This window comes from Notothenia rossii (genome assembly GCF_949606895.1).
Source record: "Notothenia rossii genome assembly, chromosome: 2".
Taxonomy (NCBI): domain Eukaryota; kingdom Metazoa; phylum Chordata; class Actinopteri; order Perciformes; family Nototheniidae; genus Notothenia; species Notothenia rossii.
Window position 1 is genome coordinate 86,289,401 of NC_136904.1, and position 17,536 is coordinate 86,306,936.

General features: G+C 41.0%; 1 protein-coding gene across 1 annotated transcript in view; it reads left to right on the plus strand.

Annotated features, from left to right (window-relative positions):
- Nucleotides 1-17,454, plus strand: part of mgat4a (alpha-1,3-mannosyl-glycoprotein 4-beta-N-acetylglucosaminyltransferase A) — a 41,715-nt gene extending 24,261 nt beyond the window's left edge. Inside the window, exons 4-16 of the mRNA XM_079665313.1 lie at nucleotides 4,666-4,799; nucleotides 4,893-4,939; nucleotides 5,576-5,689; nucleotides 8,600-8,675; nucleotides 9,175-9,289; nucleotides 9,895-10,025; nucleotides 10,114-10,221; nucleotides 10,318-10,392; nucleotides 11,674-11,792; nucleotides 13,176-13,254; nucleotides 13,627-13,687; nucleotides 14,926-15,038; nucleotides 15,150-17,454. Coding sequence (XP_079521439.1) covers nucleotides 4,666-4,799; nucleotides 4,893-4,939; nucleotides 5,576-5,689; nucleotides 8,600-8,675; nucleotides 9,175-9,289; nucleotides 9,895-10,025; nucleotides 10,114-10,221; nucleotides 10,318-10,392; nucleotides 11,674-11,792; nucleotides 13,176-13,254; nucleotides 13,627-13,687; nucleotides 14,926-15,038; nucleotides 15,150-15,176 — 1,199 coding nt within the window. The 3' untranslated portion in view covers nucleotides 15,177-17,454. The remainder of the gene's footprint in view (nucleotides 1-4,665; nucleotides 4,800-4,892; nucleotides 4,940-5,575; nucleotides 5,690-8,599; nucleotides 8,676-9,174; nucleotides 9,290-9,894; nucleotides 10,026-10,113; nucleotides 10,222-10,317; nucleotides 10,393-11,673; nucleotides 11,793-13,175; nucleotides 13,255-13,626; nucleotides 13,688-14,925; nucleotides 15,039-15,149) is intronic.
- Nucleotides 17,455-17,536: the final 82 nt, after the last annotated feature.

A 17,536-nucleotide genomic window follows, 5' to 3' on the forward strand; every position in this document is an offset into this window, starting at 1 on the left:
GCACCAAGATGTCAGTTTTCCGACCTCCTCTCTGTACGCCGCAGCAAGCAAACTTCACGATGGTGTTGGAGCTGTGTGTGGCCACGCAGTCGTGAGTGAACAGGGAGTAGAGGAGAGGGCTGAGCACGCAGCCTTGAGGGGCTCCAGTGTTGAGGATCAGGATGGAGGATGTGATGTTTCCCACCCGCACTGCCTGGGGTCTGCCCGTCAGGAAGTTCAGGATCCAGTCACAGAGGGCGCTGTTGAGCCTGAGGTCTCTGAGCTTGATGACCAGCTTGAAGGGCACAATGCAGTCGCGCAACAAGGTTGCGATTGGCCCCGGTGCAAATATTGTTTTGCCCCCATCGCCCCAAACATAAGCGCACGCTAATGCGCTCACGTTTTCTCGTTTCCTCAGCCTGACCAGCAGCCAGGCACGGGACCCCCGCTTTGTCTTCCTCCTGCGTCTCTCAGGTAGGACGGCAGGAGGCAGCCATGGCGAATCTCCATTGTCTGTCGGTGGGTTATTGTCCACAAAGTTTCTGATGTGAAGAAGTTCCTCTGTGCTATATTCTATAGCAGAGTTGGTGCGGTCAGCTTGCATGTTGCGAACCATGTTAAAAGTAAACGGCAAAAAGTAAATAAACATAAAGAAAATATGAAAAAGGGCAAAGTTGGAGAGGAGCCAAAAGACAATGCGGCCATCTTTCACCGGCGCATTTTTAATCCTTATGCCGCAGTCACTGTGAACTCTTCTCACTGCAGTCAAGTGTCGGCTCAAATCTACCAATGCTATCACACCATAAGGAAATGATAACTCGTCAGTCTGAAAGGCAGAAGTTGTTTTCTAAGTTTGTTCAGCAACACAATCTAATCAACAAGATCTAATCTGAAACACACTAACCCCCCCTTATACACCAAGGCACTGTTTTCTTACAAATATTTGTGTTAGATGTTGTCCCTTGGATACCAAAACTCATTCTTCGTGCAGAAATGTGTCTATAAATGCCAAGGCAAACACAAGCATGAGCTTCTAACCCTCCCTGATTTCCCCTTGAAGTAAAGAAAAACACACCTTCTTTTTATTTAGGTCTGGGCCCTGAGTTGCTAGCTGCATTGCTGCAATGCCACACTGAGGAAAGAAATAGGACAAGGTTCTATTTTCCTGCTGCAAGCAGTAAAGCACGGCAGAGCTGTGGGTGTTGCATTTCACCTGGAAATGTGTGAATGTAGCATTAAAATCTGAAGTGTTTTGACATCAGAATAAAATAGTGGTTTACCAGTAAGATGTGGCATTTTGGGATGCCTGTTGGGATTTGTGCATTTGCAACCTGATAGGAACACATTTCTTCATTTCATCTGTAAAGCTGTTTTGTTAAATGTCACACCAGCAGAGCCAACACAAAACAGAACCTACTTACTGTTTCTGCCCTCTCATCATTTCTGTTTGGATGATTCAACCCATAACATGGGGGGTTGGATTTATGATGGCTGTGACTGTTTATTGATGGCCTGATTTTTTTCCTTTACCAGGCCTCTTGTGTTGGAGATTCAATGTATTGACTGAACTACTTAAGTAACCGGAAACTATAAATTGAGTCTGTGAAAAACGTGACCAATTTTACAAAAAGGAAATTAGGATTTCTACTAGGGTTGTAGATTATAAATAGACACATAGGCTTCCTGTCCAGAGAGGGAGTCACCAGCTCGCTGCAGGCTACACACACACACACACACACACACACACACACACACACACACACACACACACACACACACACACACACACACACACACACACACACACACACACACACACACACACACACACACACACACACACACACACACACACACACACACACACACACACACACACACACACACACACACACACACACACACACACACACACACACACACACACACACACACACACACACACACACACACACACACACACACACACACACACTGTACTGTATTTAAATATAGCACCCATTTACTCCGGAAGCTTCTCGTCCCGAGCAACAACCCTGCTCTTTATGAGGGAAACATTTATGCATAAGCAGATAAACAAAACATGAGACCCAGTGATGCATGAATCACCCCAAAGCATGACAATGTAGTCTTTCTTCAACAGTAGTTTGATTTAAATAAATAATTTAGATAATGGAAACACATTATATATTTTTTTCACAACAAGGCGATCAAATATGCGTTTAAAACCCTGCTTCAAACAAAAGGAAAAACATGTCCACCCCCTGAAATAGTTATTTTTTGTGTAGCATAAGAAATTCCATAAAAATATGCCACTAAAACCACACATATTTATGTTTTATAACTTTGACTAATTATAATTTTAACTATAAAACTACATATCTTAAATATTCCCACATATTTTATCTATTTTCTTTAAATATTTTAAATAATTTCAATAACATAATGTATTTTCTATATAAAACGTAGATATGTTTTTTAATTGATTATTTCTAATATCTCATCATTAATACTTTTTTTCAGCTTATTAAGGACAATTAAGAAAATAATTGAGCAACAATGTGCTGGACTTATTAAACCCAGCTGAACAGCAGCTCCTTTATCTCATTTCTTTTCAGACAGCAGACAGAAAAGTTGACTGTTTTCCTTTTCGTATCTGAGCATCATGAATGGGAGCGTCCAGGCCGATCGAGGGACACAGGGAGGGGCCATATTTGAGTCGGAGTGCATGCATTATAACTCAGTCCCTGTCTGCCACCCTCCTTATTCTGTCACTCTCCGTCTCTTTTCCTTCCTCCCACGTTCTGCTTTCATCCTCGACCTACTTTCTCGCTGATGGTGGTGGGTGTCGCTATACGACACGAAGCTCAGTGTGAGAAACACAAAGCGAAACTGGGACAGATTCTCCACGCTGTTCACATCACTCTGCAGCCTTTCTCCAGCCCCCTGCGCTGCTCACTCCTTCTGAACTGCTCCCCGACTGTGTTTTGTTGCAGCCCCCCCACCAGCTCATGCTCCCCCCTTTCTAACCTCATATTAAACACACACTTGCATACAGTATACACATTAACCCCCGTCCATGAAAATCAACCATGACCTTCAATAATCAACAGTTTCTCTGGAAAAGCATTTGGGATTAATATGATAAACATTATGCAAAACTGCCCTGAGTAGAATCTATCCCTTGTTTTAGAATTCAGTAAAGTACACTGTCCATAAAGGAAGGCAAAAAGAGAATATAATAGAGAGCCAGCAGACTAAATGGCCGATTTCATGCTGCTGTCTGGTCTTTCTTTCCTTATCATGAGGAACACACTGATTCAGTGTCAGATGATCAGCCTGATAAGTTGTTTTCTGCAGCCACAACAGGGTGGGCTCGCTGTACTCTCTCTACTCTCCCGTGAAAGTGGTCCTTGTATCCTTGTGGGTAAAATGAACTAGTTTTATGTCAACAACAGTCTGTTGTGGGGAATCTCTCCCCACTGAAGAAGAGGCCGTTTGTTTAGAAGCAACTACCACTAAGCAATAAGAAGAAGACAATAGGCACTCTCTTTTTCCTCTTTCAGTTGGCAATTTCGTAGAGCTGCAGCCATTGGTCGACTATTCGAGTTGATAGTAATCACAAACTATTTTGCTAATCGATTTATTCATCAAAGTATTTTTATGGAAAAATGCGGACTGTTTTCAGTTTTCCTGCTTTTCTCTGTTTTATATGACGTTAAACTGATTTTTTTGGGCGGTTTGGTCTTACAAAACAAGACGTAAAGACACCACCTTGGACTTGGAAAAAAAATGTTTTCAATTATTATTTTCTGACATCTTAGGGATCAAACAAACAAAAAAAGGGTAATTGAATAAAGGTGCAGCTCGTAAGTAAGTAATGTATACCTCAGTCAACGTATGCTTCTCTTTGCTTTTGGCGTTGGCCTGACTGACTTTCTTTGCAGAGAGGAAAAGCTCATAAAATAATTGAGCAATGCTCGGCAGATCTCTAGATAGGTTGATGTTAATGTGTGTGTTACCTCTGTCTAAAGTCCAAACATCCTGCTTCTACGTTGTGTTCCAATGACACACTCCCTCCCGGCCTGAAACGCTTGATTGGACTCCTTTGTTTACTTCTGTTACATAATGAAATCCCTATATAACACTTGCACTTCAATTGGCGAGCGCTCCAACACATTGTACGTGATAGGCCAAGGGGCGGGACATCTGTAAGCGGTTGACCAATCACAAAAGAGCCGGCCAGCTAACCAATCAGAGCAGACTGGGCTCTGCTTTCAGACGGAGGGCGAAAAGAGGTGCTGCAGCACAGGCAGTATGAGAAAAACAAAGAGCTTTTTGAACATCAAAGCATGGAGACATGTCACAGTAGAAAAACACAATATAATTATGAACCTGAAAATGAGCATAATAGCCAATACGGCCCCTTTTAGCCACATTGTGTAAGATTGATATTTAAAAGCCCTTTTCGTTATTAACATGCAGAATGCTATTGCAGCTGCATTCGTCATTCTTCCCACTGCCATCTGTCAGTCCGGGCATGAATTTCAGTTTGTATGGCCAATGTAATCAGCTGATGTCTAACAAGCGAATAATAAGGGTTTTGGATCCATTTGATTAAACCGCCACCCCTGCAGCCTTCCCCACTCCCTGTTCTCACCTCACACTTCTTATTTTACTTCTCAGTTACCATGGTGATGGGGATCCCCACTGTGAGGCGGAAGGTGAAGTCTTACCTGTCGGAGACGCTGCGCTCGCTGATAGACAAGCTCTCACCCGAGGAGAAGCTCGACTGCGTCATTATCGTCTACGTTGGGGAGGTCAGATCTTAAAATCATCCATTACGAGTCATAGCACCGCGCTCTGTGTAAGGTCAAAGGTCAGAGTGGATAATGTGTCGTTGTGTGTTGCAGACTGACGTGGACTACGTTAACAGCGTGGTCGCTGGCCTGGAGAAAGAGTGAGTACACTTCTCTGCATTTACTCTAAAACTTTAGTTCAATTTTGAGGTTCTTGTACTGCACTTGAGTATTACCATTTCCTTCTACTTTACATTCTTCTCCGAAACATCTCAGATGTCAATATTTTACTTTTTTTAATGTAATAAATTAAGTTACTTTGCAGATTTAGATCAATGAACAACACATTAATAACACTTTTGTTTGGCCTAGACCTAGAGTGAAATCAAAAGCTAGCCAGTAGTATCTAAAGTAATACAATTAGCGCCACATTTAACAATCTGCAACAAACACATTCAAATATAAAAAACATAAACTAAAAATTCTTTGGAAATCGACCATAATGTGTAATAAGTACTTTTACACTTTGTACTTGAGGTTCATTTTGATGATAATTCTTATGAACCAAGCTTAAGTAACATTTTAAATGAAGGACTTGGAATTTCTCAGTTTATTATTTCATTTCATTTATTTATTTTATTCATTTATTTGTTTAACTAAAAGATCTGAGTACTTCTTCCATTTGGCTTCTCTGCTTCCTGACAGGCGCACTCTTTTTTTTGCTGACAAGTATAAAGGAATGAAATTGATAAAAAATGGTGTGTTTCATTTTCAACAACATCCCCTTCTTTCTTCAGGTTTTCTATAGAGCTGAGTTCAGGCTTGCTGGAGGTGATCTCCCCGCCCGCCGCCTATTACCCCGAGCTCACCAACCTCAAGGAGACTTTCGGAGACTCCAAAGAGAGAGTCAAGTAAGAACTCACACAGCCGAGGAATGTGTGTTATCTCTGTCTTCGCTGCTCTGACATTCAATCAGGAAAAACGTGATCAAAATCCTTATGGTAATTATGTAGCACTTAGATACATTAAATACAGGAGAGCTGTGATGAGGATTGCAGGAAAGATGAGTCAGGAGGGGAGTGGGAGGAGACGAGAGAGCGGGGGGGGGTTTAAGGTAGGCGGCCGAGGTACTTGTTATTCCACAGGCATTTGTCAAAGTCACATCAAGGTCATCATCAGCAGCACCCTCTATCTCTCTCTCCCTGTAGTGCTCCCTCTTTATATCCTCTGTACTTATCGTTCAGTTCGTGCCAGCTACTCACAGTACGTGCGCTGATAATAGACTGTAGGCCCAGAGGACTGTGTGCTATGTTTGGATATGGGTGACGTGAGCACACATTTAATCTGATGGCTGAACAGTTCGGACCTTGTGTGACATGGACTATTCTATTAAAAGATTATATTTTAGACACTTGTTTTTAGAGCTGCAACAATAAGTGGAGCATCGTGAAGACAATTGCTATCTATTTTGATAATCAACTAATAGTTCAAATATTTTTTAATGCAGTTTACACACTCTCCAAAACGGAGATTTCCTGATTTTTGCTGTTTTATATAATGTTAAAGTGGCTCTATTATGCTCATTTTCAGGTTTCATAATTGTACTGTTTAATAGCTGTTTCCAGAAGTAATACATGGAGGCGTTTCAGGCAAGGAGGGAGTGTGTGGGAGAGGAACTTTGGGATTTGCAGACCATTTACATGCACAAAAGCCTATATTACACACTACAGGAAAAAGAAAACCACAAAAAACCTAATTGGGCCTCTTTAAACTGAATATTTAGATTATTTAATTATTATATAAGGGTTAGCTGAAGCCTTACTTATTGTGTGTGTGTGTGTGTGTGTGTGTGTGTGTGTGTGTGTGTGTGTGTGTGTGTGTGTGTGTGTGTTTTCATCCAAGTAAATGAGGTAGAAAGGCGTATTAGATGCCCTTACAGCTAAAACTGCAGCAACACTTGACCACCTGGCTGAGTTTAAGCACACATGCTTATTTATAGTCTGTTCACCTGAGTGTAAACAATGTGTGTGTGCGTTGGGGGGTGTGCGCCTTCCTCCACACCTGCTCCCTGGCAGCATCACAAACACCTGCAGTCTGCGGGGAACAACAGCTATAAGTCAGGCTGCAACGAGGGCAGATTGTTCAGATCAAACCATTAGCGCAGTGGTTCTCAAAGTGGGGGGAACGCTCCCCCAGAGGGGCGCAGAGGCATGACATGGGGGGCGCGAGAGACCAGGAGGAAAAATGGTTATTAAAAATAAAAATAAATCATCATATTTTGAAAAATTATTGATTCGAAAATAATATGATGCAGTAAAGTATTATTACGTCTGGGTCTCTGTGTTTCATTAAAGCTCGGCTCTGTGTGTGTGTGTGTGTGTGTGTGTGTGTGTGTGTGTGTGTGTGTGTGTGTGTGTGTGTGTGTGTGTGTGTGTGTGTGTGTGTGTGTGTGTGTGTGTGTGTGTGTGTGTGTGTGTGTGTGTGTGTGTGTGTGTGTGTGTGTGTGTGTGTGTGTGTGTGTGTGTGTGTGTGTGTGTGTGTGTGTGTGTGTGTGTGTGTGTGTGTGTGTGTGTGTGTGGAACGAGCCATTTTGTGTGTGCGCGAGCGAGAGATAGAGAGAGAGCGCACCGGTACCGGAGATCGTTGTTGTTAGCTTCTGGTGCTAGCGAGCTACGCTAACGGATATAAGGAAAGTGGAGGAGAGTCGTCTCCTGTCAGACTGAGAGACTCAGTGAGCTAAAGGACTCTCTCAGTGTTATCTCAGTGGGTCTCAAATGTTTTGGTCACCATTAATGTAAACAATTATTTCCGAGGCACACGTTTTTACGATCATTATAGTTATAAAAAAATAAGAGAATAAATTAAAAACAGGTATGAAATACTATATGACATTAAAAAAATAATAAAGTTTAAAAGGGGAGTGATTAATAAAATATCCATAAAGAAATAATAAATCTGTTTACAGTTCTGTTTCATATGGGTGTTGAGAGATGTATCCATAGATCTCTTCATTTTGCTCTCAAAGTGCACCAGATTGATGCTTTTAACTTCAATATTTAAAAATCTTCCCGGGGGAGCATGCCTCTGGAACCCCCTATGCGAGGTCCACACACCACCTATAAAAATAGGACTTTACCCCTGCTTACACCTATATGCCGTGAGCTGATTATCAAGCCTTCATTGTAACAGTCGCGGGTACACTGTGTGTGTGCGTGGGGATTGTTGCAGTAGAAAACTCCACTGTAGCGACCGGTACATTAATGGGAAACCCTAAATGTTTGAGCACCCTCTATGAAATGTCAAGCTACCTCACAGCACCCCCAAAATAAATCTCTGGCGCCGACACTGAGCCTGACTATTTGTGTTGGGGGGGGGGGGGGCCCGACTTTTTTTTTCTCCTAAGGGGGGGGCTGACAGAAAACGTTTTTGAGAACCACTGCATTAGCGTGACAGCGCTACTTTATAAATGATTCAAGTAGAGTCTTTGGTTCAGTGTACCTGAGAATAACTGATTTGCACAACGGGGCTTTTTATGCATGTAAAAGCAGCCGCTCTATCCCAAAGGCAGTAAGATGTGTTTACTTTCTCTTTTGTGAATAGTTTTATTGGCTATTGTTTGTTTTCAACAGCCAAAGATTATACGTTAACCATTGTAAACAGAAAATATAAAAAAGATAGGATTTTATTTTGAGAACAGGATAAAAGAGAAATAAAGCAAACAGAGGAAGAAAATATATTTTAAAAATATGTAATTCAACTTTTCGTGCTTCCCTTCTTTATCTCACTGTATTCTATGTTAACTCTTTCTTCTTTGTTTTCAGATGGCGAACCAAGCAGAATCTGGACTACTCCTTCCTCATGATGTATGCTGTGAGCAAAGGAGTTTATTATGTCCAGGTACGTCCTTTTAAATAGAAAAATGAATAAAATAAAGGTTCCCATAGCAACTTGTTGGAGTGCACTTTAAGAAGGGCTCTGCCTACAGTTACTCATATGTGTCAGCGTGAAGCCTGTTAATGGGAAAACATACCAAATGAAATGTGTGTTGTTGCAGATATTCATCAGAGCCTGTATTGTTTCATTACACTGAAGCCAGTTTCCTCTTGGTTAAACTAGGCGCCTAACTTGGGAATGTTTCCATAAATGTTTTCTCTCACACCATGCACAGTTTTGTGTCGTTAATCTCCCAACTTTCTGTCTCATGCATGCCGTATGTCTTTTCCATTCTCTGCTCGGAGGGAAGAGGTATTGCCCTTTCTGACTTCTGCTGCTACTGTAGTTTAGTGTTTAGTGTTTCCTAGGTCACATGGTTGTCCTTGAGTAGAGGAGTCTCCTTCTTGATTCCCACCGTCTCCATGAGCAACCTCAACTCATTTCCTCCTGGTTTGTTCTTCAGCTGGAGGATGATATCGTGGCCAAGCCTAACTACTTTGCCACCATGAAGAACTTCGCCCTGCAGCTCTCGTCGGAGGACTGGATGATCCTGGAGTTTTCTCAGCTGGGCTTTATTGGTACGACCCGTTTAGCACATGATCAATACACTGCATCCACAGGGGGGGGATCTGTCATTATTTGAAAGCCAAAAAGTCACATTTCCTGGCTAAATGGTCTCTCAAACGTGATTATTTACTCATTCTCTTAACTCAGGATTTAGAAAGGCACTTGGCGAAGCACTCAAATGCAGAAATACTGGTTGGATTTATCAATCGGTGACAATCCTGTTGTTAGGATGTAAAGACTTTCTTCTGTTGGTGATTCATAAGTAATCACCCATATACAACATGGATATGTAGTTCTTTCATGTATGATTGATTGATTATTTTTCAGATACATACATATCAGGTAAAATGACTCTAACTAACTTTAAATACAAAAACAAATCTGAAACAGACTTGACAGAATTTTGATCAAACGCAGTCAAATGCACCGTGGATGGAAGAGAGAGAGGGATCAGTGTAGAAATTGGGTCACGTGTAAAGTACCACGACTTGGCAGGGAATAGGAAATCCATATGTAGCAACCCACTACATCCCTTTTTGTATTCGTCTTGTCTTTAATGACGCTGTGCAGAATCAATGCATGTCTATAAACCTTCCTTATTCTCTCTTTCCTCCAGGAAAAATGTTCCAGGCTCCGGACCTGAACCTCATTGTTGAGTTCATCTTCATGTTCTACAAGGAGAAGCCCATCGATTGGCTGCTGGACCACATCCTGTGGGTCAAAGTCTGCAACCCGGAGAAAGATGCGGTATGCACTGAGACCACTGTATAGATTTATAAGTAAGTGATTTTGTCAGGAGTTTAGGTTTCATCAATCCTCCCTGTATTTGTTATAGAAACACTGCGAGCGGCAGAAGTCCAGCCTGCGTGTGCGCTTCAGACCCTCCCTGTTTCAACACGTGGGACTCCATTCTTCTCTTGCTGGAAAGATCCAGAAACTCACAGTGAGTCTCACGGCCCTGCGTTCATACATTTTTCATCAACATTAGAAGCGTCTTTCTGTATAGAAATGTGAATACCCCATCTATATGTGTCTACAGGACAAGGATTTCCTGAAGCCTCTGCTCCACAAGATGCACGTCAACCCCCCAGCTGAGGTTTCCACTTCAGTGAAGGTATCATTGCAGGGTCTCGGACTTTACTTTATAATTTTCTGAGGCTGTTTTATAGAAACCTACCTCTCTTGAAAGTCTCAGGGTTCCTACGGTCATTACAAACCTGGAAAAGTCATGGAAATTCAAAATGCAAATTCCAGGCCCTGGAAAAGTTATGGAAAACTATATTTTTCCCAACATTTTCGAAAAGTCATGAAAATGTAACCAAAGTTGAATCAAATATAATTTATATTTGATCTAATCGCCGAAATAGTAATACTATAACGATAATAAATACTGTATAGTAATGAAACGTAAAATGGCATTTAACTGTCGAGGTATTTTGCTGGTGAGAGATGTTTACAATCACGCCCTCTAGTCTCCAGTGGCTTTAGTCTGTAGAAGCTAGTAAGCCAACTATTGGATTTGTTTTAGATAGGTACAACATGTTTCATATGCAGACCTTATTTTCAAGCTTACCATTTTAAAATAAAAATGTTTCAGTGGTACCGCTGAGAAAGAGTAATTCTGTTGGTCATGGAAAAGTCATTGAAAATCATTGGTGAAACAGTGTATGAACCCCAAAGTCTGAAGTCAAGATACTATAGGAATAATCTAAGATACAACTTTCCCCTATTTGCTCTTAAAAAACGATCTAACTTTGACCCTGTGATTCAATCTTATCTCAGTTTAAAACATATAAATAATCAATCCAACATCAGCTTTAATGTCTGTTACAAAGCAAGCAATGCTACATTTCACATCTCTCTGAGCTAAAATACTTTAAAGCCAATGTTTGTGTAATTTAAAGATACATTGAAACACACCTAAAATGAATCAAAAACAAGGCACTTAACCGAAAGTCAGCTGAGTTACAGGTGTCTGTAGCATCATTGAAGGGACAGCCTGCTTCTGATGTTGAGCGTGTCATCATCAAACCGTATCCTTTGTGCTTGCTTTAATCCTCTCGGTGATTCAATTCCACCTGTTAGCATTTAGTTGGTTAAATAAAATAAATGAGTTTATCTAAAATGTAGGATGCTCACGTAAACCCCTTTGTGTATATCCTAGTTGTAAGGGTAGAAACAATGACTCAGGAGCTGCTTATCTATGATTCATATTTCCAAATCAGGTCCGAAACCTAACCACCTTTGTTATCAGCGGTGGATTGGATCTTAAAATAGTATCTGTAATAAAGCTTCAGCCTAGTTCATACAAATATGAATGATTAATTGAACACAATGTCCCTCAGCTTTACAATCAGTGATTAGGGTGGAACCAAACATGTCATGTGTCACACAGGTGTACCAGGGTCACACGCTGGAGAAGACGTACCTAGGAGAGGACTTCTTCTGGTCCATCACTCCGAAAGCGGGAGACTACATCCTCTTCAAATTTGACCGGCCTGTTAGCATAGAGAAGTATGTATAAAGGGCTTTATCTGAGTGTCATCTGTTGAAAAAATATGATTAGCATACATCCGTATTCTAATAATGTTGGCAAAGAAAGCACATGCAGAAATCTGTCTTCTCGCTTTCCTCTGCCTCCTGCCATTTAGTGCTTCAGGTTGAGTCTTCACTGTGTGTGTGTGAGTGTGTGTCTCTTCAGGGATCCGGCTGAGCTAATGAGAGTGCTCTAAAATAAGCTTCCTCGGGTCAGCCTCCTACTCCCTGTGGAGCCGTGGAGAAGACGGGAGAAAGACAGGGAATATAAAGAGATCTGATTGCCAAAACGTCACAGCAGCGGAAAGGGGATGTTCAGATCTGGTCGTGTGGAGATTCGTTTTATGGTGACGAGTGAATTCATTGCACTCGTCAAGATAACGTTTGGACCACGAGACTGTCTGTCGATCAATCAGCTACTAAGTGGCTGTGAGCGGGGAAAGAGCCTCCTCGTCTTGTCTGCTTTTGAATGATAGCAATAATACCGACTCAGACTCTTTTTGCCCTTCTGATTAGAAAACATCTGATCAGCAGTCGGCCGAGAGATACAGACTGCTTTGCGTTCTTTATGATCCGACATACTTCCTCTGCCTCCTACTATCTGCTAACAATTTAAAGCGTTCATAGGGTCGGGAAAAAACTGGAAAAAGTTATGTAATTTAACCAAACTGTTCTGGAAAGTTATTGATTCAGTAAAAATGTTCTGGAACTATATGTTTTTTTTGTTCTGTTATTTCAATGATATCCCAACGGGCAGAAGCAGAGGACACAGCAAATGCACAACACGTATTTCCCCATAAGCATACATATCAGTTATAGTCTGTGTCAGATTGCTAGCTGATTAAACACTAACTTCATCATTGATACGTCACAGAATGTCTGGTAAGGAAACTGTTTCCATAAGTCATGGAAATCAATTGACCAAAATGTGTAGCAACCTTATTTTCTACAAGTTAAAACTCAAATCGGCCTTGTTTCAGGTAAAGTAAGGAAAGCATGATCGTCCTGTTCTTCCTTGAGTCCTGCAACCTTTCTTAAGTGAAGCTCACGTTTCCCTCTGTGCCCACGCTTTGTGAATTCAAATCATCCTCCGAAATCTATTGGGCAATGAAATCATTAATGTTCAAAACCTCTAGCTATGACCTGAATATGAGATCTAAGAACCAAACGCATTGAAAATAGATCCGACTGACAGTTAACCCTCGATGAAATGAAAGAAGTGCACTGACAGTCTATTTCATGAACTCAATTTTCCTAATGAACCATCCACAAATGACTTGATGAACTGCCATGAGGGGAAATGTGCAAGAATGCTTTTCTATGGCTGTAAATATTAAAACTAATGTTTGATCTGATTGGCAGGTTCCTGTTCCGCAGTGGTAACCAAGAGCACCCGGGTGACAAAATCGAGAACACTACCGTGGAAATACTGCCTTTTTCGGTAGGCACACACACACACACACACACACACACACACACACACACACACACACACACACACACACACACACACACACACACACACACACACACACCCACACACACACAGTCACCCTTCTGATGTGATGTGCAAACAGTTTTTATTTCATTACATTGAGTGGTTGCTCTTAGGCACGTAGCATATTGATTATTGACAGCAATGTGAGCATGACAGAATCGATGCTGCGCCCGAAGCGATACATCCTGACGCTGAGGTTCACACTCCCTGTGCAGGCTCACATGTTTGCATCCGTTTTAAAGTGCTGCGTAAATGGGAAATCATTAAAAAAGTTGTTTGTGTCTCATATTCCTTTTACTGTGCTCTACATGTTAGGTACCAGGACTTCAGACCAAAGAAAAGTACAAGCGAACTGAAGACCGCTTTTACAGGATCGGTGAGTCCGATCAGGTTACACACTCACACTGATGATGACCACATTGATAGAAGGTGTTCAAACCAATGGATGTTTTCTCCGTCACAGCCTTTTTCCATTTTCCAATTTTCATCTGAGGTTGTTCTGCTCTTCCTGGAGTCATTTTAAGTCTTTATATTTTTACTGACAATATTCTAATAAGATTCTACTTTCATACCTTTTTCGTTAAATGTTCCTTGTGGATGTGATTTAGATAAATGAATTGATGCCTGTAGGGCAGGGGTTCCCAAACTTTTCCAGCATGAGACCCAAAACAGAAATGTTGTGGTCCTAAGGGACCCAAGCTCAAAAGATGTCATGATTTTCCATAATATCTACATTTATAAACAAAGAATGCAACACACCATGAATTTAAAATGTAAATGAAAATATTTATTTAATTATAAAAGTGCATCACAGCAATTAGGTTTCTCACCATAACAACCTTCCCTTTGAGCTTGCCCAGAAAGAATAAGGATCAAAGCAGAAAGACGAAACCTGGGACGTGCGGTCAAGTATATACATTACAAATCAAATTTAAATTATACAATTATCAAAAGTGCAACATTAAGTTTGTCACTAGATCAAAAACTATGTACACACATTTTTTAAACACTTTTAAATGAAAGACACACAAGGATAATAACGAATGTCAGAAACTGAATAAAATAACAATACAATTAAAACATTTGATTAGATTCAGAGTACACAAACTGATACAACAAAATTGCTATGTGCGGGGGAAAAGCAGTGCAGTGTAATTCATAGTATAATCTAAGACAGATATAAAATGTTTAAGTAAATAGAGTATGAACAGTATGTAGCGGAATATACAATATAAACAGTGGTATGTAAATTGAATTCACTATAGAGCAGGTATACATATAGACAGTTTAATATAAACACTATAGACCGATTAATGAACTGTATAGACTATTTTAGTCTATTTTAAAACATATATAAATAAGTGTAAGTACACCTGAGGTAATATAGCTGTTTTATGAATACAGATAAGTAAATACAACTTAAGTGCATAAGTCAGTCGCTGGGTATTCAGGTGAGGTGATTAGGGCCCAAACATTAAGTTAATATTCTTCCAGCGAGTCAGTTAATGTTTCCCTCTCACTTCAGAGCCCAGTGTTAATCATTAGCACTGGGCTCTCCGTGTATATATGATTTACAGTCTCTTATATTGTCTTTGCGTCTGCTTGAACCCACAGGTCAGTTTGAGAAGGGTGTGGCAGAGGGAGTCGTGGACCCTTCTTTCAATCCCATCATCGCTCTGCGGCTCTCGGTCATCAAAGACTCGGCAGTGTGGGCCATCCTCAGTGAAGTGAGCCAAACACACACCTGTTCCTCTCCTGTCAAATCACATTTAACACCTCTTTCTCAAGATGCATTCTGCCTCAATGTTTCTAATAGCACATGTAACGCTCTCCTGCAGATACATATAAAGAGGATGGCAGGCTGACTCTGGATCATGAATCACGGCCCCCCCGGGGGACCAGACTCTCCTCGATTGCTTACGCAAGGCCTCTGGCGCCTAGCAACCAGCAGTGAAGTCATTCGAGCCCGCTGTCTGAGGAGCGCCGCCTCCCTGTACCCTGATCTTCGTCCGTTTGTTTTGTGTTTTGCTTCCCGTCGATCGATTCCTCCATTTCTCTCTGCATCTCTCCCTCACTCTTGTGCTCTTAATTCATTTCTTGAGAATGTGAATACTACTGTCCTGAAGAACAGCGGCGGAGTGCGTGAAGGCATTCTGCTCCGGCTCTCAAAGTCTCTGTGTTGCTCAGCGGCTTTGAACCCAATCAGAAAAAAAGGACAAACGAGGACAAATCATCACAAGAAGCGGTGGTGTGATGCTGCCAAACCCTCCTCCTCCGGTGACTCAATGCTGCCACCTTCGGGCCAGCTGGGGCATTGCACTGTCACTAACGCCTCAGCAAAACAGCCCTCGATGATGGAGAATGTTGTCATCGCTAACGGCCAGTCGCTCTGTTCCCGACAGAGATGACGGAGCTCCAGATTAACACTAGCCCAAACAATGTTTCCCTCGCTCCCAGAGTATTGTCCGACACACTTCAAATACTCCACTTGTCCTGAAACACACACTCAGGACGAGCTTGTTCCAAAATCCTGCCTGTAGCCAGTCAGTAACAACTTTGACTAAAAATGTAGGCCACTTTCTGAGGTAACTACCCCGATCCGTTGAGAGAATAAGTTCCATGACACCATATCTCAGCTCCTGTCTGACGGGCCGTGTGACCTCAGCGTCCATTTACAGTAAACCAATCAGACATTGCCTTGGCGTCATTTTTCCCGAAGGAATATATTGTTATATTGATATATTATTATAGAGCTATGACGATCTATGAAGGTGACTTAATTTATTTGAAATAAATCTTTAATTTGTACAAGAGGTAAAATATATTTTTATTCTATTGAGAGATGTTTATGGTAGTTCAGAGTCTGTTTTTATTTGTGTCCTGTTGTGTTTGTTGCCTAAATTGCTATTATACCGTTTCTTTCATTATTGCAGCTACTTGCAAACTTTTGTCTGCAGGTGCTCGGGTCAGTTCTTTTCACTTGAAGCAAAGCGTTTGAATTTAATTTCACTTCTTAAAAACTGAATGGTAGGAGAGTTGAGAATAGATTCTGTTGAAGAAGCTGTGGGTCAAAATTAGAAAAAAAATTGTGCCTTAAATCCAGGTCCCTTGAAATTGTCTCAGCAACATTATTCCAATCTCTCACTCTTGCCTACACTTTGATTGCTGGATATACTAATATTTTTTAAATAATATACACCGTCAAATAAGTTACTGGATGTTTCGATCAACATCTGAGTGAAAGCGGTTCAAAAAGGGGGGTGTTTGTTCTGAAACAGCATGATTTGCACAGCATTTTTCACTTTTTTTGTTGCCATCACACTTTTCACCATTGTACTTAAATTTCCCATCTTCCCATAGTTCATTTCACTGATTCCTCCAAATCTATATGACAAACTATTTTGTTCAATCAAGTATCTGTTTTTTGATTGGACAGAATATTATTATGACTACTGATGATTGCGCCTTTTGTTGTAAGATTTGACTGAGGTTGTGTAGTTCTTTCACTGATTGTAAATATATAAAAAAGCAATGAACATTATCTCTCTTTATTTCCCTCACCCTCTCTGTTCTGCCACATGTAATAGTTTATTGAAATTCATTCGACATGTTTTGTGTTTGTGTGTGTGTGGCCAATATTATGAGTGGATGAAGTTCACTCATTTGAAATGTTAGTGGTTTATCGAAGGGGAAAGTGAAGTGCCTTTTAGTGGAATTGTTTTTTCCTAGTCATGCTGTTCATGTGCATGATTATTATTTATTTTCTCAGCCACCTCTTCATCAGTCTTCTTTTTTTTATTGCGAGAAGATGAGAACTGAATGGTGGACATGATTTCAAAAGTGTGAAGTCATTTTCAGTACTAATTACAGGACTTGCTTTCCCCTCTTGTCCTGGATCCACGTACAGACTGAATGCATGAAAGCAGCATAAACGCTCATTAATCTCCTTATGACCCCCCCTTACTGTAATTGTTTAAAGTGGAAATGAGAAAAAACAATGAAAGGAACTCTTCTCCTTGATTAAAAACAAACCCACACCCCCATCAATTCATGTGCCTTCATCATGTACATGTATGCCTGCCGCTAATGTTTGACATCATTTTTCATGGACATCTTTGAAATAAAAGATAAAAGCTGTTGGAAGTCATGGCCATTATTTTTCTGTGTTATGTTGTTCCACGTGCATTTCTCATGCCATCTGTATCACCAGATTCCAGAACAGCTG